At 39.7% G+C, this 22,955-nt stretch overlaps 3 protein-coding genes and 1 long non-coding RNA gene across 6 annotated transcripts; 3 read left to right on the top strand and 1 right to left on the bottom strand.

The window, feature by feature from the left end:
• Nucleotides 1-233: 233 nt before the first annotated feature.
• On the top strand, nucleotides 234-5,466 carry LOC103982366 (agamous-like MADS-box protein MADS3). The gene is made up of 8 exons (XM_009399283.3): nucleotides 234-492; nucleotides 2,073-2,151; nucleotides 3,094-3,155; nucleotides 3,307-3,406; nucleotides 3,821-3,862; nucleotides 4,875-4,916; nucleotides 4,987-5,123; nucleotides 5,231-5,466. Exons 1-8 carry the CDS (start codon nucleotides 311-313, stop codon nucleotides 5,292-5,294), a joined length of 708 nt encoding a protein of 235 aa, XP_009397558.2. The 5' UTR covers nucleotides 234-310; the 3' UTR covers nucleotides 5,295-5,466.
• A 5,550-nt stretch (nucleotides 5,467-11,016) lies between these two features.
• Nucleotides 11,017-13,045, top strand: LOC135671809 (flavanone 3-dioxygenase 2-like). The gene is made up of 4 exons (XM_065180036.1): nucleotides 11,017-11,335; nucleotides 11,418-11,665; nucleotides 12,191-12,515; nucleotides 12,643-13,045. Exons 1-4 carry the CDS (start codon nucleotides 11,042-11,044, stop codon nucleotides 12,883-12,885), a joined length of 1,110 nt encoding a protein of 369 aa, XP_065036108.1. The 5' UTR covers nucleotides 11,017-11,041; the 3' UTR covers nucleotides 12,886-13,045.
• Nucleotides 13,046-13,206: 161 nt separating this feature from the next.
• Nucleotides 13,207-16,850, top strand: LOC135671810 (large ribosomal subunit protein uL11c-like). Its single transcript, XM_065180037.1, has 4 exons — nucleotides 13,207-13,505; nucleotides 13,607-13,779; nucleotides 13,951-14,014; nucleotides 16,548-16,850. The coding sequence occupies exons 1-4, from the start codon at nucleotides 13,319-13,321 to the stop codon at nucleotides 16,754-16,756; spliced, it is 633 nt and encodes a 210-aa protein (XP_065036109.1). The 5' UTR covers nucleotides 13,207-13,318; the 3' UTR covers nucleotides 16,757-16,850.
• A 570-nt stretch (nucleotides 16,851-17,420) lies between these two features.
• On the bottom strand, nucleotides 17,421-22,274 carry LOC135671812 (uncharacterized). 3 transcript variants are annotated; one of them, XR_010512854.1, is made up of 6 exons: nucleotides 22,000-22,274; nucleotides 21,780-21,907; nucleotides 21,630-21,678; nucleotides 17,977-20,066; nucleotides 17,728-17,886; nucleotides 17,421-17,649 (listed from the first exon to the last, which is right to left on the bottom strand). It is a non-coding gene; the product is annotated as an uncharacterized LOC135671812 (long non-coding RNA). The 3 variants fall into 3 exon arrangements; XR_010512855.1 differs by having other exon boundaries at nucleotides 17,421-17,886; nucleotides 17,977-18,091; XR_010512853.1 differs by having other exon boundaries at nucleotides 17,421-17,886.
• Between the last annotated feature and the right edge of the window lie 681 nt (nucleotides 22,275-22,955).

A 22,955-nucleotide genomic window follows, 5' to 3' on the forward strand; every position in this document is an offset into this window, starting at 1 on the left:
TTTCTGATCTCTTTCTCACTCTAAATATCTCCAGATCCAAAGTAAAACACAGAGAAAGAGCTTAAGGTAGTAATAACAATGGTAACGATGCCTAGCACTGTAAGTTTATCTGAGAAGACAAGAGCTCATGTCATGTACTTAGATCAGAAGGAAAAGTAAAAGAGAGAAAGCGATAGGCAACAGTGCTTGTGCCCTTTCCCTGTCATCCACAGAATTCCTTCACCATTATCAGATTCTCTCCGCCACGCCCACGGCAACAGAAACCAGAGAGAGAGAAAGAGAGAGAAGCAGGTGGTAGTAGGGGAAGGAGATGGGTAGGGGACGGGTGGAGCTGAAGAGGATCGAGAACAAGATCAACCGGCAAGTGACCTTCTCCAAGCGGAGGAATGGGCTGCTCAAGAAGGCTTACGAGCTCTCCGTCCTCTGCGACGCCGAGGTGGCGCTCATAATCTTCTCCAGCCGCGGCAAGCTCTATGAGTTCGGCAGCGCTGGGTAAACCCACAATCATATTTACATGTTCGTATGTATAGAGTCATATAGAGATCTACGCTGGATCTGTGCTGCGTTAAGCTTTTCTACCTCATTAGATGCTTTGCCATTTCTATGCTAAGGAGGAGGAGGAGGAAGATAACAAAGCAGTGCCCCTCATTTCCTGCTTCATGTCTTTTGCCATGATGAATCTCTTTAACCCTTCGTTCCTGTTGTTTATGGGCATCATTTATGGTTACTCGTCGTGGAGATCATGGATCTCTGGAAACCCTAAACCTAAAGCTACTCCTGTAGATCATGACAAAGATGGGCTCCAAAACAAGATCACAGGAGAAAGAACTGGCTCTTTCTATCTTTTTCTGTCGACTTTCTGACCATTTAAGCCTGCCGGTTTTTCCTCTCTACGGATCTGTCTTTGCCAGACATGCTTGGTGGCGAATCTTAATTTGTTCACATGTAGAGTTATGGATTTTGATCTCACAAATCTCTTCACTTTCTTGGAAAATCTGGTTTTCTCTCTCCCTTGTCACGAACCATGTATAGTGTCTGACAAACTTCTTTTCTCCGCAAAAAGAAAGATGAATAGAAGGGATTAAAGCATTTTTATTGCAGATTATTGTGCATCTTGGATGCATGATTTTGCATTCATGCAAGCTCAGATCTCAAAAGAAGAAACCTTCCAATTTTTATGGAGAGAGAGGGTAAGATCCAGTGATCTGCCCAACTAGAGAGGGTGCATATCATCCATTTTCTTTACCAGATCTTTGGTCTCACTGGAAATTCCACTAAGCTATAAATATTGTTGTTGCAATGACTTTTCCATATCATCTGTTTTGGTACTGTGACAGATAAGATACTGACTATTGGTGATGTCGAACTTCACAATTCCAACAATGAATGATGTGATAGAACCAAACTGATCTCACCTATGAATGGCACTGGAAGATTACTATACCTATTACTATTACTGTTCATGATTCTAAAGATATTACTATCCATTGCAATGATGGAAATCACTATCATTACTCTATTGCTCTTCTAACAGCAAAGAATAATATGATAGCTTCAACAGCAACATTTGATTTTTCATTAAAGAAAGGGATATAATGAAACTGATAGCTGAGAATCTTTTCTTAAATGGAACAAAATTTACCTTATTTATACTGGTAATACTATCATCAAGAAGTTCAAAGCAAATCAGAAATCCAAACATGAAGAAATGATTGCTAAAGATAATTCTCTGCCTTTGTTTAGTATCACATGTCTTTTCAAACATAACCACATTCCTACTGCATAAAGATATGCATATATGCTCAAAATCAATCGGAAGAAGATTGAAGCAATTACCAGAGTAGTCATAGTGCAGCTAATTTTGTTGGGCTTGAAACATTCTAGAATAATTTTCTTTTGTTATCCTCTAGCTTACCAATTCAAAACATTCTTAAATATACTTGACACTTGCATATTACATTAGAACACTACTCTATGTACATTTGGGTTGTATTTCATCAATAAAAATGCATTGCTTTCTTTGTATGTATGTTGAGAAGAAATGAATGGATCACTCTAATTCTATCTTGTAGAACAAGCAAAACCTTGGAGCGATATCAACGTTGTTGTTATGCACCCCAAGATCCTAATGTTGCTAATGGGGAGGCACAGGTTTGTGTTCTTTCGGCGTTTTCGATTTCACTACATCAATTTTAGATTATATCAAAATTAGGGCTGATAGTCAGACTAAGATTTAAAGAATGATCATGAGAAAAATCGGGTTCCTCAGGGTTCTTCAGTATGAAAAAGAAACCTTTGCTTGAGGCAGAAGTTATATGTTCTTTTCTTCTTCCTCATATTAATAGTATCTTGATCTAACATGGAAAAAGCAAGTGGATCAGTTATCAAACTCGAATCACACAGAAATCTTCTAAGAATACCACTGGATTCTAATTGAACTATTTGATTTTTTTTTCCTTGAATCTATTAGATGTCTGTTGTTTGTAAATTCTCGTAAATACGGTATCATATACGTATTCATGAAATGCTCATTATGCTCATTGTATTCACTGTGTAGGATGCAAAGACTAATTTTTCCTTAATATATACGAAACATTTTTTTCCATTTCTAAGGAAGAAAAAGGAAACATCTTTATTATGACATCTAATAAAACCTCAATCTTTTGCAGCTGGACTTCCATCCAAACATAATGATTACACTAGAAAAAATTATAGCTATGGCTATGGATGTGGAGCTGTTGCTTGTTTAGTCAACATCCTTTTCTCCTTGTAACGAGATGTCTAATCTTGCATGACCCTCAACATGTCATTCTCTTGCATTACAGTCACTTGAACACCTAAAGACTGTGATCTCATACATATTTGTGTTGTTTGTGAGGAAAATTAGTATATTCCTCAAATGTGTCAAATAAGTTACTACCTTATAGATCTCCTCGTATGTAGAGAGCTATTTAGCGTATCAGTCGATCACAATTCACATGTTGTGTTCACTCTTATTATGTCACAGTCGCAAGTTCATTCTAGTATCTGTAAGTCTCTTGAGAAATGATCTTTGACTTGTGAAGTTTATCTTGTAATCGTATCACATTGCAGAGCTGGTACCAAGAAATGTCCAAGTTGAAGGTCAAGTTTGAGTCTCTCCAACGTTCCCAGAGGTTATTCTTCTTCTCGATAATGTTAGCAGTCTTAGGACATCTGTACAATTTCCTCTGTTTTCAGCTAGAAAGAACCTTCATAATCAATCATTTATTGTTTGTGTCTCCTTAACATGCCATGCTCGAGATGGTAATTACATGTCATGTGAAGGCACTTGCTGGGTGAGGACCTCGGTCCACTGAGTGTGAAAGAACTGCAGCAATTGGAGAGACAACTCGAGTCTGCACTGTCACAGGCCAGGCAAAGAAAGGTGATGTTAAGACTCAGACTTCACCAGATCTCTATCTTGATTCCGATCTAGTGATGTTCTGCATGAATACAAACACTTAAAACAATTGCAAAGATCAATTTCTATTCTCATGTATATATACTAGACTTTTCTTTCTCGGATTCAAAATGATTCTGGTCATTTCAATTATCTTCTTTCTTTTTCTCTTTTGTGTTTGAGTTGGCCATAGTTGAGATTTCTGGCTCTTTTGATGAAAGAAGCATCTGAAAGTAGCTCTATAAATAGTTTCTTCTTGAGAGAGAGAGAGAGAGAGAGAGAAGCTAGTGGTGCCACACAAAGTGCTTCTTTATCCCTCTGGGTTTTATCTTCGTTTTGGATTTGTACTATTCTTAGATAGTTAAAATGCATGCTTATTTGATTACTCTTTAAGTGCAGACTCAGTTAATGATGGACAAGATGGAAGAACTTCGGAAGAAAGTAAGCAACACTACTCAACCCATTAAACATTTCTTTCATCCATCAAACATTCTTTTTCTTCGTCTTTGCCTTGTGCTTTTGCTATCTACAAATAGTGCTACAATTCAATTCTCTAACAATCAGCAATATCTCTTGTCAAAACTATATGATATAAAGAATATAGTTATGTACTTTAATTAAGTGCTGATCTTTGAATGTCCATCCTACTTCAACACCTGCCTCTCTCTCTCTCTCTCTTTCTAAAGGAACTTGTTTAGTATGCATTGGTCTTTGAGAATGTTGATATCAATAACTCTCAAAATCTATGATGAAGGGTGTAATATCATGTTTGCTATGCACAAAGTGTCATCACTTATCATTTATTTTCTGAGCCATTATCTAAGTGTTAAAAGAAAGCATTACTATCTCAGATGTGGGATGCAACATCCCAGATTTATTTTCAGATTTTACATAGAGAATTATAATGAGGTGAAAAGTTGCCCATAGAAAAGATGAAATAAAAGCAAACTGCAGCAACAGCCATCTTGATGTAGTGCTAATTAGGGGTCACAGATCACCATCTTATCTCAATTAGATTTCATGTAATAGTAAAACAAAGATGTCCACTTAATTCAAGTTGGATTTGTCACAAGAGAAATGGAGAAAACAGTACAAACTTAGACAGACAATAATCTCTAAACCAAACAAATCCATGCAGTTCACTTGGATTGATTCTCAAGTAGTGTATCCTATCTTATAGTTCTTTATATCTGAGGCTCGAAACTTTTCGTCAATTTTCCTTTTCAGTAATCATCATTATATTCATTTGTTTATTCATTCACATCCTTTGGTGTGTCCTTATGCCAACCATCTGCTTCAGCTCGGCAAGCAGTTTTCCTTCATCTTATCCTAATTGTTCAGTGTATAATATTAGAATTCAACTCAATCTTCTTGCACCAGACCAAATCATTACGAGTAATAGCATAAACAACAATGGTCATGGTGTGAAGTCTCATTATTTTTTGTGCTGCAGGAGAGACATCTTGGAGAGATAAACAAGCAGCTTAAAGACCAGGTATTCTTCTGAGCCAATGCCAGTGATCCCAACATATAAACACATCATCATCATTATCCTGTGTTAACAGCTTGAGGCAGAAGGTGCCGCCTTGAGAGCCCTTCAAGGTTCATGGTGTCCTGATAACGCAGCTGTAAGCAGCAACCCCTTTCATCTACAACCATCACACTTCCATGGCACAGATGACGGACCCACGCTTCACATCGGGTAAACTTCTTCCTCCTCTCGGTTTGATGCAGATTTAGGGTACATGAGCAACATTACTAATCAACCTCCTTCCTCCTACCTCCAAACACATCAAACACCTCCTACAGGTATCAACAGTTTGCTCCTACTGAAGCCGGGGAGAATAACTTGATGCTGAACTGGGTTCCATAATGGATGTGCTCCCTATAATCTCCACACATATAATGTATTGCTATTGCTTCTTGTCTCTGTGAATTGCTCTTGCATTTGATGTTACAGCCTAAGAAAAACCTGTGTTTGTGGATGTAGCTTGCACTCAATGTCTAATTTCAACTACTATGTATCTGTTTCTGATTTTTATTCAGGGTTGCCTGTTCATCTTCTTTTCCAGTTTCTGCTATTTCATGAATTAGGTTTGGATCAGTCCATCATCCACACATGATGAAGAGTGTTAAGAAAATAAATCTAAATATTATATCACATCTAATGTCTTAAACTTAAAAGGAATAATAATAATAATAATAATAATGATAATACTAGTAAATCTTAAAAAATAGAAATAAACTATCAGTCTACCTCTAGTTATTTTATAAAACCTTCCCTGATTCTGATAGATTATGTAATAATCTTTTGTGATTTAGTGTGGAAGTAAAGCTAGTGAAAATAATTGAAGATGATTTAAGGTGTTGACTGATTCAAAGTTATACACAGTCTACTTGCTTAATTTGTCTTAATTTTCTCAATCAATCGATATTAGACCTAATAATAATAATTTGTATTTAATCGATAAAATCTCACTTAAATGACTAGATAAACTGTATCAAAAAATCATCCAACTTAGTATTTTCGATTAAAAAAAGAGATGATTTATATGAATCAATACACTTCTCCAAGACTGCGAGTAATCTGCCACATGAGAAGCACGCAAAGAGAAAAAGCTTCATTTATTAGAGAGTCGCTTACGTAAACTCCGTCCAAATAGCTCAGTTTTTGTATGATTTCTCATGCAAAGCATGGAAAAGATGTTATCGAGGCGGCGGCGTTTGGCAATAAGTCAAAGTTGGCAGAGTGGTGAAGCATAATTGGTATAAAAAATGTCATATTGTGGCAAGTCCTTATCACTTTTATTACCATAAATATAGCATTTCAAATTAAAAAAATACAAATCATGCTAAAATTAATATCCACCCTGGACCACTTTTCCAATAATTCATTCGAAGCCTTCTCCTATACCTCTTAATGTATCCAATTTGATACTATTATAATTCATTAATAAGTCAAAGCTATTGATTCAACATGCTTAAATAGACATATTTTTCTCTTATGAATTTATTTAATAATATATAAAATTGATAGAAAAAGATGGACATACATAAGTTCCAATATAGTTCACCATCATAGCCACTTGTTAGTCGTGCCTAATTGATAAGTGGTCGTCGGATCTAGGACACATGGCCTCAATAGATTGCATGTGGTTAAATGTTCGATCATTCGATCCTATGATAAACATAGTCATATGACATGAGCTTCTGGAGTGGCCAACATTATACCATGTCCTTACGTAAAACGTTGCAGGATCTCCTCTCACACACGACGATCTCCGACGTAATAGTTCCTGAACCACCTGTTAAGGTATGCATTCTATATATTTATATATTGATTTCTTTGAGCTCACTAACTAATCCGATCGATTCAACAAGATTTGAAATTTTTTTGACTTTAAGAACTGACTTGATTATCGAAGAGGCATCAGTTGGGAACGCTTTCAACTCAATTTTGCAAGGTCGACATATTTTTATAGAACATGAAACAACTCTAGAATGAGTCTCAATTGGATCAGATTCATCTCTCCAACTCGGACAACTAGACTTTGACTTAATAGATCAACGCTAGAAGGAGGGCCTCGTACTTGAGTCGCCTCTCTTCCTCCACCTAGAGCTGTTTGACCATCCTCTTTGTGATATGCTGAAGGTTGGCATTCTCCACACAAAGGGCCACCACCTCTTTGTTGGCCTTTAGCAACTCTTCATTTAGACATTGGAAATCGACCCTCACCTCGCTAGTGAACCAAAGAGTAGAATCCAACCAACTCACTAAATCTACTGAGTGATGATATTCCGTTACCAACTCCTACTCCAAGTCCATATTTTGGACTTGAAGGCATTCAGCCTTGTCGATAATGGAATCTCTCTCTCGAGCCCTCTTTCAAAATTATCCCTTTTCATCATCACCAAAGTTAGGGTTGTCGATGAATCTCTAACCTAATCCAAGTAGACAACCAATAAATGATCTCCCTGTAAAATAAAACATGTGGTCAAGACGAGAGAAAAGTATGAAGAAGGTTGGACGTGTTATTGATAATTACCATAACTAAGGACTTATGAGCATCGATAATGAGATCCTCAATACGCCTTATGCACAAACCCTTAACTAGACCTTGAAATAGCATGTTATAATTCCAGATGACAACCACCCGAGGAATTTTATAGGGTTGACCTATGTCCATGGTGACCAGGTCGATAGAAGGAAACCCCTCCCCCCTCTTTGGCCAGGTGATCACTACTTCACATCAGAAGGAAGCCTGATCAATAGTTTAGATTTTATATGGATTGACTAGGGTTACTCTCTCCCAAGCATAGGGATGGGATAGAGGTTGGTTGGTCGCTCGATGCAGTAATCGAGCGATAAAGCCCCTCTTGACTCTAAGTTGTCCTAGGAGCTATCTTGGGCTCGAGAGGACAAAGGACTTTTCAACCCCCTTTGGCACTAGCTTGGCGATAGCAGAGTAGTGACAATAAAACATTTGTTGAGGTGCACCTCAACAATAGCCATTTGGTCCTGACTATTCATTGTCGGATGAGCCACTTTGCATACTTTCAGAAGAGGCTCATCCCTCTTTTGACTTTGGGCTATTGACTTGACCCTCTTGGTCATGGGAGGTTTGTTGGTCATCCTCTTTCTCACTCGACATTGGGGGCGTCATATGCCTCAACAACGTAAAACACGTTACCATGAAGATGTATTTTTGCTTGATGAAGACTTATTAGTTTAAATACTGCTTACAATAGCAATCGCTAGAGGAAAGATTCATATGCTAACCTTGAGGAGAGGGTTGATACTAACTTCCCTAAGCCAGATCTTGCTTATCTATAAGATGGCCATGGATTCAAACAAAGCGATCAGCAATTGGCATTATTTCTCTTGATTTGACCTATTAAGTTTTGGAATCAAGTTTTGAATCTTTCTAATGAACTAAGTCAAGTGGATAAGCCACTCTCTTCATGAAAAAATAAAAAAAAGTATATCTTCTTCTAACCTTTATTGGAAGAGGGTGCCCTTCGGACTTAGACAACTGAGATGATCATAAAGAAAATAAGTTGAATCTTGAGACTTACAAGAAAGCAAGCTGACAATAAGGATTTCCTCAAGCTTTTAGCACTCCTTAACTAAGGTAGCCAAGTAGTACTAAGTGTTTAGTGTCACTTAGGTAAGAGAGATTTTCCAAATATTCAAGATTATAATGAAAAAGGAATAAATGAGGAATCTTAACGACTCATATGATCGATTGCCAAGGCAAGGAGTGATCAGCTTAAACTTAGAGGGAATGTTAAAAGCCTCCCTAATGTGTATCAAGTTAGCATTGGAAAACCAAGAATCAAAGTCATACGACCTCGACATGATTTACGTGGTCCGATCACCTAAGAGTCTCACCTCTAACGAGGCAACCTCCCTCATCATGATGACTCTAACCCCTTCAATGGAGAGGGAAGAAATGGAAGCTAACACCAAAGGCGGTGACGGGATTGGAGAACTGTCCAACTTGCAATCAAACGTTGGAGATGAGCTCGATAAGGATGTCATTCAAACATGCTCAAACTTTGAGATGAGTAGTTCGTAAGCAAAGTAAGACCTGAAACTTTGGGCAAGTCTAAATGTCAAAGGGCTCCAAAAATGTTTGAAATCATGAAGGGTTCTAATATCCTAGAGGGCTATTTATAGTGCTTGAATGACCTTTCGCTTGATTGCCCCACTAGTTGATGTTACGACCGATAGGACCTGTGACACTATGTTATTGGCCAGGGACGACTGATAGAAATTATTATGATCATTTAAATCCCCAATGACACATGCAACCCATATATAGATACGCCTGCGTACACCACGCATGCGGTGTGATAGTCGAAATGACAGATCCAACCAGATTTATTAGGAAATCAAACTGACACATTTACTATGGATCGAGATAGGGTCAATGCATTCAGGCTTACATGTCAAAGTTTTGTGAGTTGAGAAGGTGATGCATCCGCCAAGGGTTTGAATGCCCACATCAAGCCTTGAGCCAACTGAATAAGCGACCAAGGGTTAGGCCTCCCGACCCAATGGCTGACTGTCTGTTCACATGGCCCATGCCTCAACTAGCTAAATGCCTGATTACATAGTCCACACCCCAACTAACTGAACACATGACCACACGATCTATGCCTCGACTAACCAAACAATGACGCATAGCCCATGGGTCAAGTGTGTATTTCAACGATGCATAGCTCATATGCCAAGTGTGCACTTCGATGATGAACCACCCATAAGCCAAGTATGCATTTTGATGACGCATAGCCCATTGACCAAGTGAGCATTTCGATAACACACAACCTGCGAGTCAACTACACACTTCGACAACATGCAATTCGATAGCTCAAACGTGCATCTCCTTAAATCTACTTTGCAGTACTGTTTAACTGGATGTCTCCAAAACTAACGACCCATCATTCAAACAAAAAGATCAAGATCAGAGTGCTCTAGGGATTGATGGCTCTGTGAACTAGTAACAATGAAGAGGGGGCTAGTGATAGGGAAAGGCTGACATGACAGACGCATAAGCTCAAATGTGACTTATAAATTGACCATTCTAGCCACTTGTTAGTCACACCCAGTTAATAAGTGATGGTCGAATCCAAGGACATGTGGTCTCAGTAGATCACATATGATCGAACGCTCAACCATCTAATTGTCTGGCCCAGTGAAAAATGCGATAAGATGATGTGAGCTTTTGGAGTGGCAAACATCACACCACACCATTGCCCAAAATATCACACAATCTCCTCTCACACCCTACAATCTCAAATATTACTATTACCGAATCACTTACAGGGATCGCAAGGTACATATTATACACATTAACTTATTCAAGCTCACTAGCAAATCCGATCAATTCGACTAGATTCGAATTTCTTGACTTTGGGATTTGACTTGATTATCAAAGTGGTATCAATTGGGAATACTCCAACTTAGTTTTATAGAGTTGGCACATCCTTGTAAAATTTGAAACAACTTCAAAACGATTTGGATTCGATACACTTCTCCAACTCCAATAGTTGGATTTAATTTAAATAAACTAAATAGTTATTTAATTTAAATTAAATAATTTTAATAAGCCCATGATAATTATCACATGGTGACGTGTAAGTATAATCTTTATCCACGGAGATTTAATACTATTGTTGACCAAACTTACCTCATCTTAAAATAATCACTTCGTGTAGAACGAGCAAGACACTACACACCGCGTGGTTTGTGCGTGCATCGTTGTCGTTATCATGACCACGATTTCATGAAATTGATATCTCGATTTTTTAAGCTTTTTTTTTCTTTTTTTTGCAGGTAAACGACGAGGAAATATATTTGTTGGCAACATCCCACCTCATTCGCTGACATCAGCCGCTGCGCCAGCACGATAAACTATTGAGGAAGGCTTGTCGTGTTTCTCTTCCAAACATGAAGTCCTCTTCGTGGAAGGCTCGCCCGCGGGATTCCAGGGCGACGCAGTCACCCCTGAGAACCAGCAGGTATGATGTCACCTCTCACGTCCATGAGTCCGCTCATCAGCCACATGATCGACCACATCGCCCTTGTTTTTATCATGCGTGAGTCAGTCGAACTGAATGGTTGGCTACTTCGTCCGTCTGTCCTCGCCCTACCTATCTCTAAGTCCCACACGGTCCTCATGTCTCTCCTATGCTCTCCGTCGTGCTTCGTCCATGGCAGACCAGCTTCTCTCCACAGTAACCCACCACGGCTCCCTGCCGGAGACCTACGTCCGTCCGGAGTCGCAAAGGCCTTGCCTAAATGAAGTCCTCCGCGACGCCGACGTCCCCACCATCGATCTCGGCTCACCGGACTTGTCGCAGACCGTAGCGCAAGTCGCCGACGCCTGCAGCACCTACGGCTTCTTTCAGGTACATGTCTAGCTTCTGCAACCTGGGACAAACCTACTGCTGCGTGCTTCAACTGTTCCTTGCTGTACATGTGTGTGTGCAGGTAGTGAACCATGGAGTGCCGATCGAGTTGATGCTGAAGATGATGGCGGTGGCTTTGGAGTTCTTTCGCCTCCCTTCCGAAGAGAAGGCGAAGCTCTACTCCGATGACCCTGCCAAGAAGATGAGGCTGTCGACGAGCTTCAACATCCGGAAGGAGAAGTTCCGCAACTGGAGGGACTATCTCCGGCTCCATTGCTATCCTCTCGAGGAGTTCGTGCCTGGTTGGCCTTCCAATCCCTCTTCATTTAAGTAAGTCTTCTCCCAATTTTTTCTCTTCAGGAAAGTCCAAGAATATACATATTATACATATATATATATATATATATTCCTCTTCCTCTTTCTTCTTCTCCTTGCATCTCTAAGGGGTTGATTCCAGCTCCATATCTGTGGCATATGATTCATCAATAACAAGGAAAGGATAAAATAATCCTGGAGACCTGCTTCTTTTAGCCGATCGTCATATTGGGATAGGAATCTTGACATGTAAGCCACCACCAAAACCTCCTGAGATTTTGATAGAATACAATTGTTTTTTGATGTGATGAGCATAGAAAAATGTGGAACTGGTCCACTGAATGGAATCTTCTTTCACCTAAAGAAGATTCCAATGTTTCTTTTTTCTTTTCCTTTTGACAGGTACAACATGCAGAAATTTCAAAGATTAATTTCAACTCTCTTAAGGAGAAAAAGAAAAGAAAATGCCAATAATGATCAACCAGATGATATGACTTCACCCGAAGCAACACAGTTCATTTTGTACTGTTATGTTGTCAGGGAAGTGGTCAGCAGTTACTGCAGGGAAGTCCGTCAACTGGGGTTTCGACTCCTCGGACTAATATCGATCGGCCTGGGACTGGAGGAGGACTACATGGCGACGGTGCTCGGCGAGCAAGAGCAGCATATGGCCGTAAACTACTACCCAAAGTGCCCGGCGCCGGAGCTCACGTACGGTTTGCAGGCGCACACCGACCCGAACGCCCTTACTCTCCTTCTTCAGGACCCAGACGTGGCCGGGCTTCAGGTTCGTAAGGACGGCAAGTGGATCGCTGTCAATCCCCAACCCAACGCATTCGTCGTCAACATCGGTGACCAGCTTCAGGTATCGGCATATACTTCTGCTGCTGATTGTTTCTGGAGTTGTTTGCATAGGTTATGCAATCATCAAGTCTTGCCGTCCCGAAAAGCTGATGAAACATGGTCGACATGGATTACGTCGATGCATGCAGGCACTGAGTAATGGAAGATACCGGAGCGTTTGGCATCGGGCTGTGGTCAACGCGGACAAAGAGAGGATATCGGTGGCGTCGTTCCTTTGCCCCTGCAACAATGCCATCATCAGCCCTCCGGAGAAGCTCGTCGCCGACGGATCTCCGGCCATGTACAGGAGCTACACCTACGACGAGTACTACAAGAAGTTCTGGAGCAGAAACCTGGATGACGAGCACTGCTTGCAGCTCTTCAGAAGCTAATGCCTAATGCTGCTGCCCGTGGCATGCAACAGGATGAGTGCTCTACGTGGCAACCTTGCTGATGTGGACATCTCGGATTGGTCAAAAGTAGGATGATTTCATGATATGTCTCGGCAGCGTTTCGGCTTTTGTGTAGTAAGACAAATAATGTTTGACCGTATTTTGACTTCAATAAACTAAAACATTGCAAGGGAATAATAAATCCGTGAAATAATTATACAAGATTATAAAATATTTCGTCGGTTATTTTAAGCTGTGTTAATCAAATTATATTATATTAACTTATTGGGCCAAAATGGGCCGATCAATCTCCGTTGCGTTCTTGTGAGCCCCAGCCACGTCAGCGAGACGTTTAGAGATCAGATGCGAAGCGATCCGCCTCCACCCACCGCCATCACTTCTTCCCTCGCGCCGGGCGCTCTCTCACGCCACCATGGCGACGGCTTCTCTCTCCCTCGCTCCGCCTCCTCCTGCCCATTCCTGTCGCCGCCTGTGCTCCTCTTTCCTCCCTCGCTTCCCTTCTCCCTCCCCCTCTCCCCGCCCGTCCCGCTGCTCCCGGCGTCCGCTCCCTGCCGTGCGGGCCATGGCGCCCCCCAAACCGTCGGGGAAATCCAAGAAGGGTGCGCGGCGTTTCGGGCGATGACACCTCGTTTGCTTTCGTATCGCTGTCTTCTTCGGCTTTTGATCCGTGCCTTGTTCCTTCGTCTCGGCTTTCTTGCAGTGGTGGGCATCGTGAAGCTGGCGTTGGAGGCGGGCAAGGCGACGCCCGCGCCGCCGGTGGGGCCCGCCCTGGGTTCCAAGGGCGTTAACATCATGGCCTTCTGCAAGGAGTACAACGCCAGGACCGCCGACAAGGCCGGCTACGTGATCCCCGTTGAAATCACCGTCTTCGACGTGAGCTCTCCCCACATTATGTTCTTCCCGGTTTAGCTTTTACTGGTGATGTGAACCTTAATTGGTCGATTATTGCGCCCGTTTTATTTGTTTGGATATGATCAAAGAACGATCTTGCTTAGCTAGATTGGGTGATTGAATGGAACAAATCTCTGATATCTCTGTTGACAGGATAAGAGCTTTACCTTTATTTTGAAGACTCCACCGGCATCAGTTCTGCTTCTCAAGGCTGCAGGTGACCAAGTTTTCTGATTAATTTTCAGCTTCAGTGCTTGTTCATTAGTTAAATTTTCTAATCACTTCATTGGATCGTGTCAATGAGTAAAATCTTCAGTTTTACTAGTTATCCAAAGAATGTGAATGATGCCAACCACAACAAGGTTTCCTCTTTATCTTGTGCAATTAATTCTGATCTCTAGTTCATATTAAAACATGTTTAGAAATCAAATGCTTGTTTACAGCCCAGCTATTATACAATATATTAAGTACAAGCTTTGACATTCTAAGTTGCTCGAGTAGCATGGTGGTAGCTTAAGTAAATTGGTCGCATTTGCTAAATTCACCAGTGCCCTGATGTGATATTTGTTTTGATTATGAATTTATGATGTGTAATATTGGTTTTATCAGCTTTAGGACACAATGATTTGTTACTCTTCCTACTTCTGATCCTATGGCTATTTATTAGTTGTTTGATGCTCTTGCTTTCTCTATTAATCTGTTGATATTGCCACATTGTTCATAGGGGAAATTTTGGCACTATATTAAGAATGCTACATAGCTATAGCTCTAAGATTTATGTTTTTATCCTTTATTCTATGATCTTGTAATAGTCTGATTTTTTGTACATATTGTGATGTTCTTCGTATTGATAATCATACTATATGATCAGTATTATGTTACAATTTGTGTTAAGTAATAGCTAAACCTTGGAATTGTTTGGGTTAGATTGAGATGGGATTAACAAGAACACATGCTTAACTTAAACCTGACCCAGCCTGTTCTTAGGTCAAGATTTTCTGACTGGACCCGACTATACAACTAGTGGATCAGGCCAAATGGGGTCAATATGAGTTAAGTTGAGTTGGACTAGTGGGTCAAGGCACGTTTTACCTTTTCTTTTGCAAAAGAACTGGGTTGTGCTAGGTCAGATTGATTCATACATCACGAAATGATATGCTTGATCGGAACGTAATCAAACCTACTAGCAATTCAAGAACTATTGACGTAGACTCAACTCATGAACTCCATGGGTATCTTAAACAAGTCATGTGGTTGGATTGATCCAATAGGATTGGGTAAATTATTCCCACCCCTATCTTCAACTTCTGATTGAATAAACTGTTATACTGACCTATAGCTAGACCGCATATTGAAGGTGCCTTTTAAAACACTAGTCAAATACTACTCTATTACTTATGCAAACTTTTCTTATTTTGTTCTGTATTAATTTAGTCACTTGAGGGTGGGCCTCGGTACAAAGGTAAGGTTGTTCCTTTGAGACTTGAAAAAACCGGATTTAAGTCATGGAAATAACCTTTTTAAGTATTTAAAGGTAAGGCTATGTACATTGACCCTCACTAGACAATGCGGGAACCTCGTATACTGGTTGCGCCCTTTTTATTAATCTACTCACTTAAAAAGCAATCTTTTCAGTACAGGTCTGATTCCAGTTTTGAAAACATATCAAACTGCACCTTTTGAACTACTGTGGTACTAAGATATTGAGCAATATACCAACATCTTTTATCACTGAAAAAATAATAAGAAAATGAATGGTACATCGAGCAATCTTTTAGGTACAGGTCTGATTCCAGTTTTGAAAAGTTATCAAACTGCACCTGTTGAACTAGCGTGGTGCTAAGATATTGAGCAGTATACCGACCTCTTTTATCACTAAAAAAATAAAAAGAAAATGAATGGTACATTGAGCAATACCTTGTTGCAAGGACCGTTGCGTTTGCTTGGTTGGACAGCAAATATTGCTCGGTGTATAACCATCCAACTAGTATTTTAAACCATGCCTGCAACAATATCAAAATCCATTAACAGAACATGAAAAGGCTGTATTTGCCAATTATATGGTAAGCTCTATGGAGATCAATTAGGTTGGAGTTTGAGAATTATCTTTGGGTATTAGCTACAAACACTTGAACTGGATTTATCTAAGAAAGTACACTTTCAGTCAGTTTTGTTGTCTGGTTGTAGGTCTTTTAGTACTGGAATTATGAAAAAGGAGAAACTATATGTCAAGTTAAAACTAGCAGTAAAGGGAAGCTGCACAAGAATTATAAGTTTAGAACAGCTGGGTTAACAAGGTAGGAATGACTCTTACTAGATTGATCTCAATTAACTTATTTCGACCTTAGTTCATATTCACATATCAACAGCAACTTTTCTCCCTTGGTCATCCACAAGGATGAAGTTTGGAATGAGGAGGAATTGAATTTTGCCACTAAGCTCTGTTGCTGTGGACCTTAGCAGCTGTCATGCCAGTATGGTGGGTATTAACAAATCAAAGACCAAGGAAAACCACATTGTCAACACTCAACATATTCAGTGGATCATGAATTTTTCAGCAGCAATAGGTATGGTTAGTTTAGGAAACCCACATAGGAACTATCACATGGTATGGAATGCATGCATGAACAACAAAGATTCTAATCGAGTGCTTGATCGCAGTTTGCAGTTGACATGGAAGACATGCTTATTCATCTGCCTGTTATTTTTGGAGGGGATTTCTAATCCATGTCAGCTTTTTTAATGCACAGGAGTTGAGAAAGGTTCCAAAGAACCGAAACAGGAGAAGGTGGGGAAGGTAACCATTGAGCAGCTGCGCGCAATAGCAACAGAGAAATTACCAGACCTGAACTGCACCAGTATCGAGTCTGCCATGAGAATCATCGCAGGCACTGCAGCTAATATGGGCATCGTCGTCGATCCACCAGTCCTGGAGCCCAAGAAGAAGGCAGTTGTCTAACATTTCTAGTATTCTTTCACAATCTGCATCTGCAGATCGAAATTTCAGTTTTGTTTTGGACATCCTATTCAATTCTAAGATTCAATTTCCATCATGCATCTCCTGCTTATTGTGTTTATGTAAGATTCATGATGTTGCCACAGCACAGGACGCCGAAGCTTTTTCATGTTGTGGTATAAACTTCTCTGGATTTGGTACTGTTATTTACTAGGAGATTGATGCGATGAATAGATAGGTTCAGCATTGAAATACTTCTCCGGAATTGATACTGTTATTTACTAGGTAATAGTGGGAAAATGGAATTATGAGAGAGACCTTCTCGATTAGTCCCACAAAAATCAAAAGTGATTAGTTCACTACTCATCCCACATTATGACCATGAATTAGTTCATATATATATATATATATATATATATATATATATATATATATATATATTCACAGCAAAAAATGTTCAGATCCAATCAGATGAGTTATTCCCAAATCAAAGTTCTAAAGCTCGATCATACTGTTCAGTACAAATAAGTAACATGGGTCCCTTCAAAAACTAATATCAAAACATTCAGTTGGATATGGGAAAAAGACCACTCAATTGTATTTTTAATATCGAACAATATAATTTGACATACTGCTCAGTCAACTGGTAGTGCACCAATACAGTAGATTATTGAAACTGATGCTGGATCGAGATTTGATACTTATTAAAAAAAGAGGCATAAATGCCTTAAAAATCGATCATAGTGCAAATCTGTCACTGTATACAATGGCCAACAGATGCCACACCACAAACGTCAATAACCAAAATACAAATCTATTGCTTTACATCTCATGCAAAATGTCTGTTCATCTCATGAGAGAGGGCTTCCTGCACGAGTTGATCATGGAGTTCCAGCCTGGAAGATGAAATCATCATAGCTAACATTGTTGAAGTGAGACTCCAAAAAATATCTGAAGAAATTAAAGAAGTTTACCACCGTCGATCATTTTGCATCACAGTGGAGAAGGATACACTTCAAAACCTGCAACTACAAAAAATATTTCACAAAATGTCTCATATTTACAGTAATATGAGATTATAGTTTCCAATGGAATACTTGAGCCTTGGACATGATATATACAGTGATCTTCCCCTGCAAATTTGGAATCAAAATCATGAGGTCAAGTATTGTGATGTGAGCTTCTATGCTTTGAATGCTATGTGACATTAAAGTAACTTGTACCGAAATACCACTGAGGGCATCCATTGGTTAATCAGACTCCAGTTATCCATCTCTATTCACTTGTTAGCGCTGAAGGCTTGGATGGGAAGAGTTTCTGCCACATGCACATGATACCCTAGAAAAAGGGTCACTTCAAAGAAAGATGAATTTTCATGTTCGATTATGATATAAATGCTACTGAAGTCTTACTGCAACACAAGGATTAAAAACTCATACCTTCACGGTAATAACTATAAAACACAAATTGACTTGCCCCACTATTTGATACATGTCATGCTTGTCAGATACAAACATTTTTCATGTGTTTGAGTTTTTTACTTCTAGCTGCAGGAAAATAGCAAACACAAACATTGCCACATGCAAGCTTCTTTCTTGAGGTTTATAATTCATGATGTCTCTTGAAGCATTGCGTCTCATTTTTTGTCTTTTTGTTACTCATCCTGTTTATCAGCTTCAAAGCTAAATATTCTGTCACTTCTGTAGCTGTTATAATTCATCATTCTTGTAAGTAATAAATTTGTACACAGCTACTACAAGATAAGAATGGTGACATGTACATCAAACCACATGAAGGCTTTTCAAATGTGCAATTGACACTTGTTGACCACTATGAAAATTGTACATGAGGTGCACTGTTGGGGTGTTCAATCTTCGACATAGTATCCTTTCTCAGCCATAAGTATCAGGTTCTGCTCCCTTGAGGATGCAAGAATCACAAGATTATTTTGTTTGAGTTTCTCATATTGTCGACCAGTGGCAACCGAACTCAACCTTTTTATATTGACTAAATTTCAGTTGGGTAAACCTAAAGTGCACAAAGCTACAAACAATGAAAGAATTTTGTTCTTTTGCAGCATCTTGGTCACTATTCACATCAAGACTGATATGCCATAAGGAATCACAAATATGTGCCTAGTCTGACATCATGTGTTTATGCCCCTAATCTCACATTCGTAAAATAAAATAGTACCACAAGCATATGAAGATCCATCAATAATGATACCAGGCACTTTTAAAAGCAGTGCCTGATGAAGTTCCAAACAAAATTTACTTACCTTTTCTTGAGCTAATTCTGTTAGAGCACTAATATATTCGGTGAGAAGCTGAATCCTACAGGAAGGGTGCAATAATGATGTCCCCTGCAAATCATCTGATGGATAAGCTTGTGATATTGACAAAAGTGCTGGAATATGGCTGCCCATACTCTCTGCACCATTGATTTAACTGGTCCCTTTTTTACTGGACTCACAACTAGGTCCCTTGATTTAACTGGATTCAACCCTTTTTGATCATCCTCACTTTGCAATTTGGAATCCTAGTTGTAGAATTATCATACAAGGCTTCAAAGAAGACAACCAAGTCTCCATAGACATGAAATTAGCATGAACAGGAACGTAGTCTTGTTCAATGGATTCAAATGAGTCTGCAACAGGATACAGTTATACCATATGGGGTACTACAATTGGAGTGCTAGGGGTTGGAAGGTGGGATTGGATAATGGTACATTATAATCAGAAATTGAGGGTAGAAATCTTGGGTGAGATCTTAAAGTTAATATGTTAAAATACCCGGATTTCATTGAAGGGTGAGATTTAGATTGATTTTTGACATGTTTGACATAAATTCCAATGAATTCCTATATCAAACTGGAATTGGAGGAGAACTTGGAAGGTGGGATTGGGCACTGCTCCTGTTATTATGGTAGATTGAGTGTGGAAAGTCTTTGGTGAGATCTTAAGGGTGTATTTAAAATCTCAGGATTTCATAGGAAATCTGTGTGAGATCTCCATACCAAATGGATCATAAAAGAACAGACAAAGTGGACCAGCTTGGAGACATTTGTGCCACACAGATTGAGACAGTAACTAACATCACAATCAGATCAAAAAAATAGAATGTACAAAAGCCAAGGATGAGGCAAATCTTTATAAAAAGAATAGCAGCTGAAGTGCAACCATATATACTGATTATATAGGCTCATGTAGGCAGGAAAAAGAATGAAAAGTTCTTCCAAACTTGGATAACAAAAGAAATGGAAAAAAGACTCGGCTTCTTGTAGGTAATTGGATGACTGCATTCATCGGTCAAACCTGACATGGAAAAAAATCTTAAGAAAAGGTTTGAACATAAAGTATGTAACGTTTCATAATTTTTGTTGACAAAAAGATAGTACCGTAGAAAAGAATCAACCTGAAAAGCAATTTAAAAAGAGGGTCCAAGAGCATGAGAATCTACTGATGTGGGTTTGGGAAGGTCCAATGTACGGTAAATCTTTCACTAAAGCAGTATAAGAATATACTAACAGGATATATCCACCCAAATATTTTAATTACATGATAGTGCATTACAGGAAACACAGGTGATTCCTGAAATAATCAGATCAATATAGAAAAACAGTACCTTTTATGCCTGCATATAATATCATGAACTATTTCATCAAGGCCTTTCATAAACAGCAAAAGATAACAGCAATGCTATGTGCTTTTATAAAGCGTAAGTATGCTCTAGTTCAAAAATTATGCATCTGGCCAATAATTATTGTAATCCTTGAAGCATGTTAGCCATGTATAGTAGGTACAAAAGCAGTCTAATTACGTTAAGTTTCAAAAGCCAAGATCAAAAAGGGAAACCCAATGACACAACAGTGATGCAAATGTGTTATTTCATTCTTTCATATGGATAGCTCAAAATGAGCTTCTCCAACAAAAATATTATTTATTTCTCCAAGTAGAGGTATACTAAGAGTATAAATTTAAAAAAATTCCTGAGATGTGACTCGGCACACATCCCTATTAGGACTCTCATATATGAGAATCATCGTATATGGTTGCGGCTAGGAACACAAGTAATCCTTAGAAATTATTATGAATAATCAAGACATAGCGCATGACTAATAGCGCATAACACTACGATGCAAATATCATACTTTGTGTATGAGTTGAAGTTTGCATCAGATGAACGTAGTTCAAGACCTAATTCACTCCATTTCTTCAAATAAAAACTATCACACTAAGTGAAGTTTTAAAATTGAAGTTTAAGTCTTTAATGACACGTATGAGCACCAAACAACTTATTTTAATAAATGTTTTGTGTCTTAATAATTTTGTTTATTAAAAAAATTTCAGATTTGTGATGGATTGTTAGAGATTTTATTTTAGAAATAGAATCCTCAAAATTTATTTTATTTATTTACTTGTTTCCATACTTTGTGTCCATTGCTTTTCTTGATTAATTTACACATTTTAACTGGATTTATTTACTATGATTACACATAGCCATTGGATTATTATTTCTCATAGTAGTTACAGACCACCTCTTCTATATAAAGAATAGCTACTGCTTGTAATACTACGTCAACATCTCTATGATCATGCCTGCAATGGAGGTATGCAGGAGGAATACTTGTTTTAACCCTGGGGAATGAATTCAAATACAAACCTCCACGAAGGGGTAGAGTCATTCCTTAGAACAGTTGATAGCAATTCCGAGTGATTTATAAATCTTGTTCTTTTTATTTTTATTAATCAGATCTATTGTTGAGTTTTTACCCCCAACAAATATAACAATGTGAATATGTCAAGCTATTTGTATATCGGAAGCAATATAATCAAATCAACGAAAAGAAAGGTAACAATCAAGGTAAAGCAACCCACCTCTGTGAATCAGATTGATTTCGCCGAGGATTTGCAATCCTTCAGCCATCTAAGGAGAAACAGGAAATAATTGATCAAATTGTTCATCAATGCAGCAATCCAAAAAATTCCAAATAGATTCTTTGATGAGCTCGAAAGTTGAACGCCTACCAAGCTGCCTCATGAAGTGCCTGGCGACAACCCACGGAAACCCTCCCGTGGATCCTGTGACACTGGATAACAGCTGCAAGGTCGCCGCTGGCGCAGTGGTCCAACACAATAAATACCTTGTCTTCCGTCTGGTCAAACCCACCATTGCAAAAGATTGTTCTTATTCGAAATAAGAACAATTCAAGCAAGCGCGTCATCGCTAGAGAAAACAAGAGCCAACCTCGATGGCCTGACAGAGGCGGGCGATATCGGGGTGGGAGATGTGGTTCTCCTTGACGAGGCCGTCGCGGACCTTGCTGTCGACCTGCTTCATATCGATCTCTTTCACGGCCACCTCGGCGCCCGAGCTGCCGCTGCGAGGCCGCCACACCACCGCGAAGGACCCGGACCCAATCCTCGGGCCCAGGATGTGGTCGCCCCCCACTCGCCCCCCCACCCGATCCTCGGGCCCAGGGACCGAGCTCGATTCTCCTTTTGTCCGCTGGTCTCACCTCGAGGAGAAGAAGATGCGAGAGGAAAAGGAGAGGCTTTTGGGCGTTAAAAGAGCGGGCGAGGCCGTGAAGGGCAAACGTGGACGCGTGGGCCCCAATCCCCAACCTTCTCCATAAGGGCTTAATTGTTTCTCCTCAGACAGGAAACGCGAATAAACCCCAAAAACAATCGGACATCACCACGGAAACCCGTCATCTAAGGTGGTCCTACGCGAGATCTAAAATCTGTTCCCTGTCTCAAGGAAAACAAGCGAGTGACGCCCCTCCGTTAAGCCTCCGCACTTCGTCTCGACGTCGACCCACCGGCTGGGTTGTTCCGTGGTTCCTCGGATCATGTGGAGCCCCAACACGCAAAGTTGGGCTCCACGTGATGCTTCCCCAACCAGTGGAAAGGTGACCGAGGCGGGTAGTCAGCAAACGGAAAGAAAAGGACTCGTCGTTGACGCGCCCGCTGTGGATCAATCATGGCCGTTGGATTCTACAATTCGCCATTTTTGATGCAGGACCCCTTGTCACATTAGACGTGTTTCATTAATCAGGAGATAATAATTACTTGTCGAAGCCAAAGTACGTCTTCAAAGACTAATTCGCGGATAATTTCTCTTCCCGCATGGCTTCTCTTTGCTGTGTTAATTTCAACCGTAGAGTTGCTAGAATGATAAGGGAAGGAGGAAGAAGAAGAAAT

The sequence above is a fragment of the Musa acuminata genome, chromosome BXJ1-4, assembly GCF_036884655.1.
Source record: "Musa acuminata AAA Group cultivar baxijiao chromosome BXJ1-4, Cavendish_Baxijiao_AAA, whole genome shotgun sequence".
Lineage (NCBI taxonomy): Eukaryota > Viridiplantae > Streptophyta > Magnoliopsida > Zingiberales > Musaceae > Musa > Musa acuminata.

Excerpts from the sequence above, each read along its gene's own strand:
- LOC103982366 (XM_009399283.3), top strand. The coding sequence starts at position 311 with ATGGGTAGGGGACGGGTGGAGCTGAAGAGGATCGAGAACAAGATCAAC. Across the intron at positions 3,407-3,820 it reads CACAGGCCAGGCAAAGAAAG|ACTCAGTTAATGATGGACAA; the intron begins GTGATGTTAAGA and ends CTTTAAGTGCAG. Across the intron at positions 3,863-4,874 it reads TGGAAGAACTTCGGAAGAAA|GAGAGACATCTTGGAGAGAT; the intron begins GTAAGCAACACT and ends TTTGTGCTGCAG.
- LOC135671809 (XM_065180036.1), top strand. The coding sequence starts at position 11,042 with ATGGTTGGCTACTTCGTCCGTCTGTCCTCGCCCTACCTATCTCTAAGT. Across the intron at positions 11,336-11,417 it reads GCACCTACGGCTTCTTTCAG|GTAGTGAACCATGGAGTGCC; the intron begins GTACATGTCTAG and ends GTGTGTGTGCAG. Across the intron at positions 11,666-12,190 it reads TCCAATCCCTCTTCATTTAA|GGAAGTGGTCAGCAGTTACT; the intron begins GTAAGTCTTCTC and ends TTATGTTGTCAG.
- LOC135671810 (XM_065180037.1), top strand. The coding sequence starts at position 13,319 with ATGGCGACGGCTTCTCTCTCCCTCGCTCCGCCTCCTCCTGCCCATTCC. Across the intron at positions 13,780-13,950 it reads TTGAAATCACCGTCTTCGAC|GATAAGAGCTTTACCTTTAT; the intron begins GTGAGCTCTCCC and ends CTCTGTTGACAG. Across the intron at positions 14,015-16,547 it reads TCTGCTTCTCAAGGCTGCAG|GAGTTGAGAAAGGTTCCAAA; the intron begins GTGACCAAGTTT and ends TTTAATGCACAG.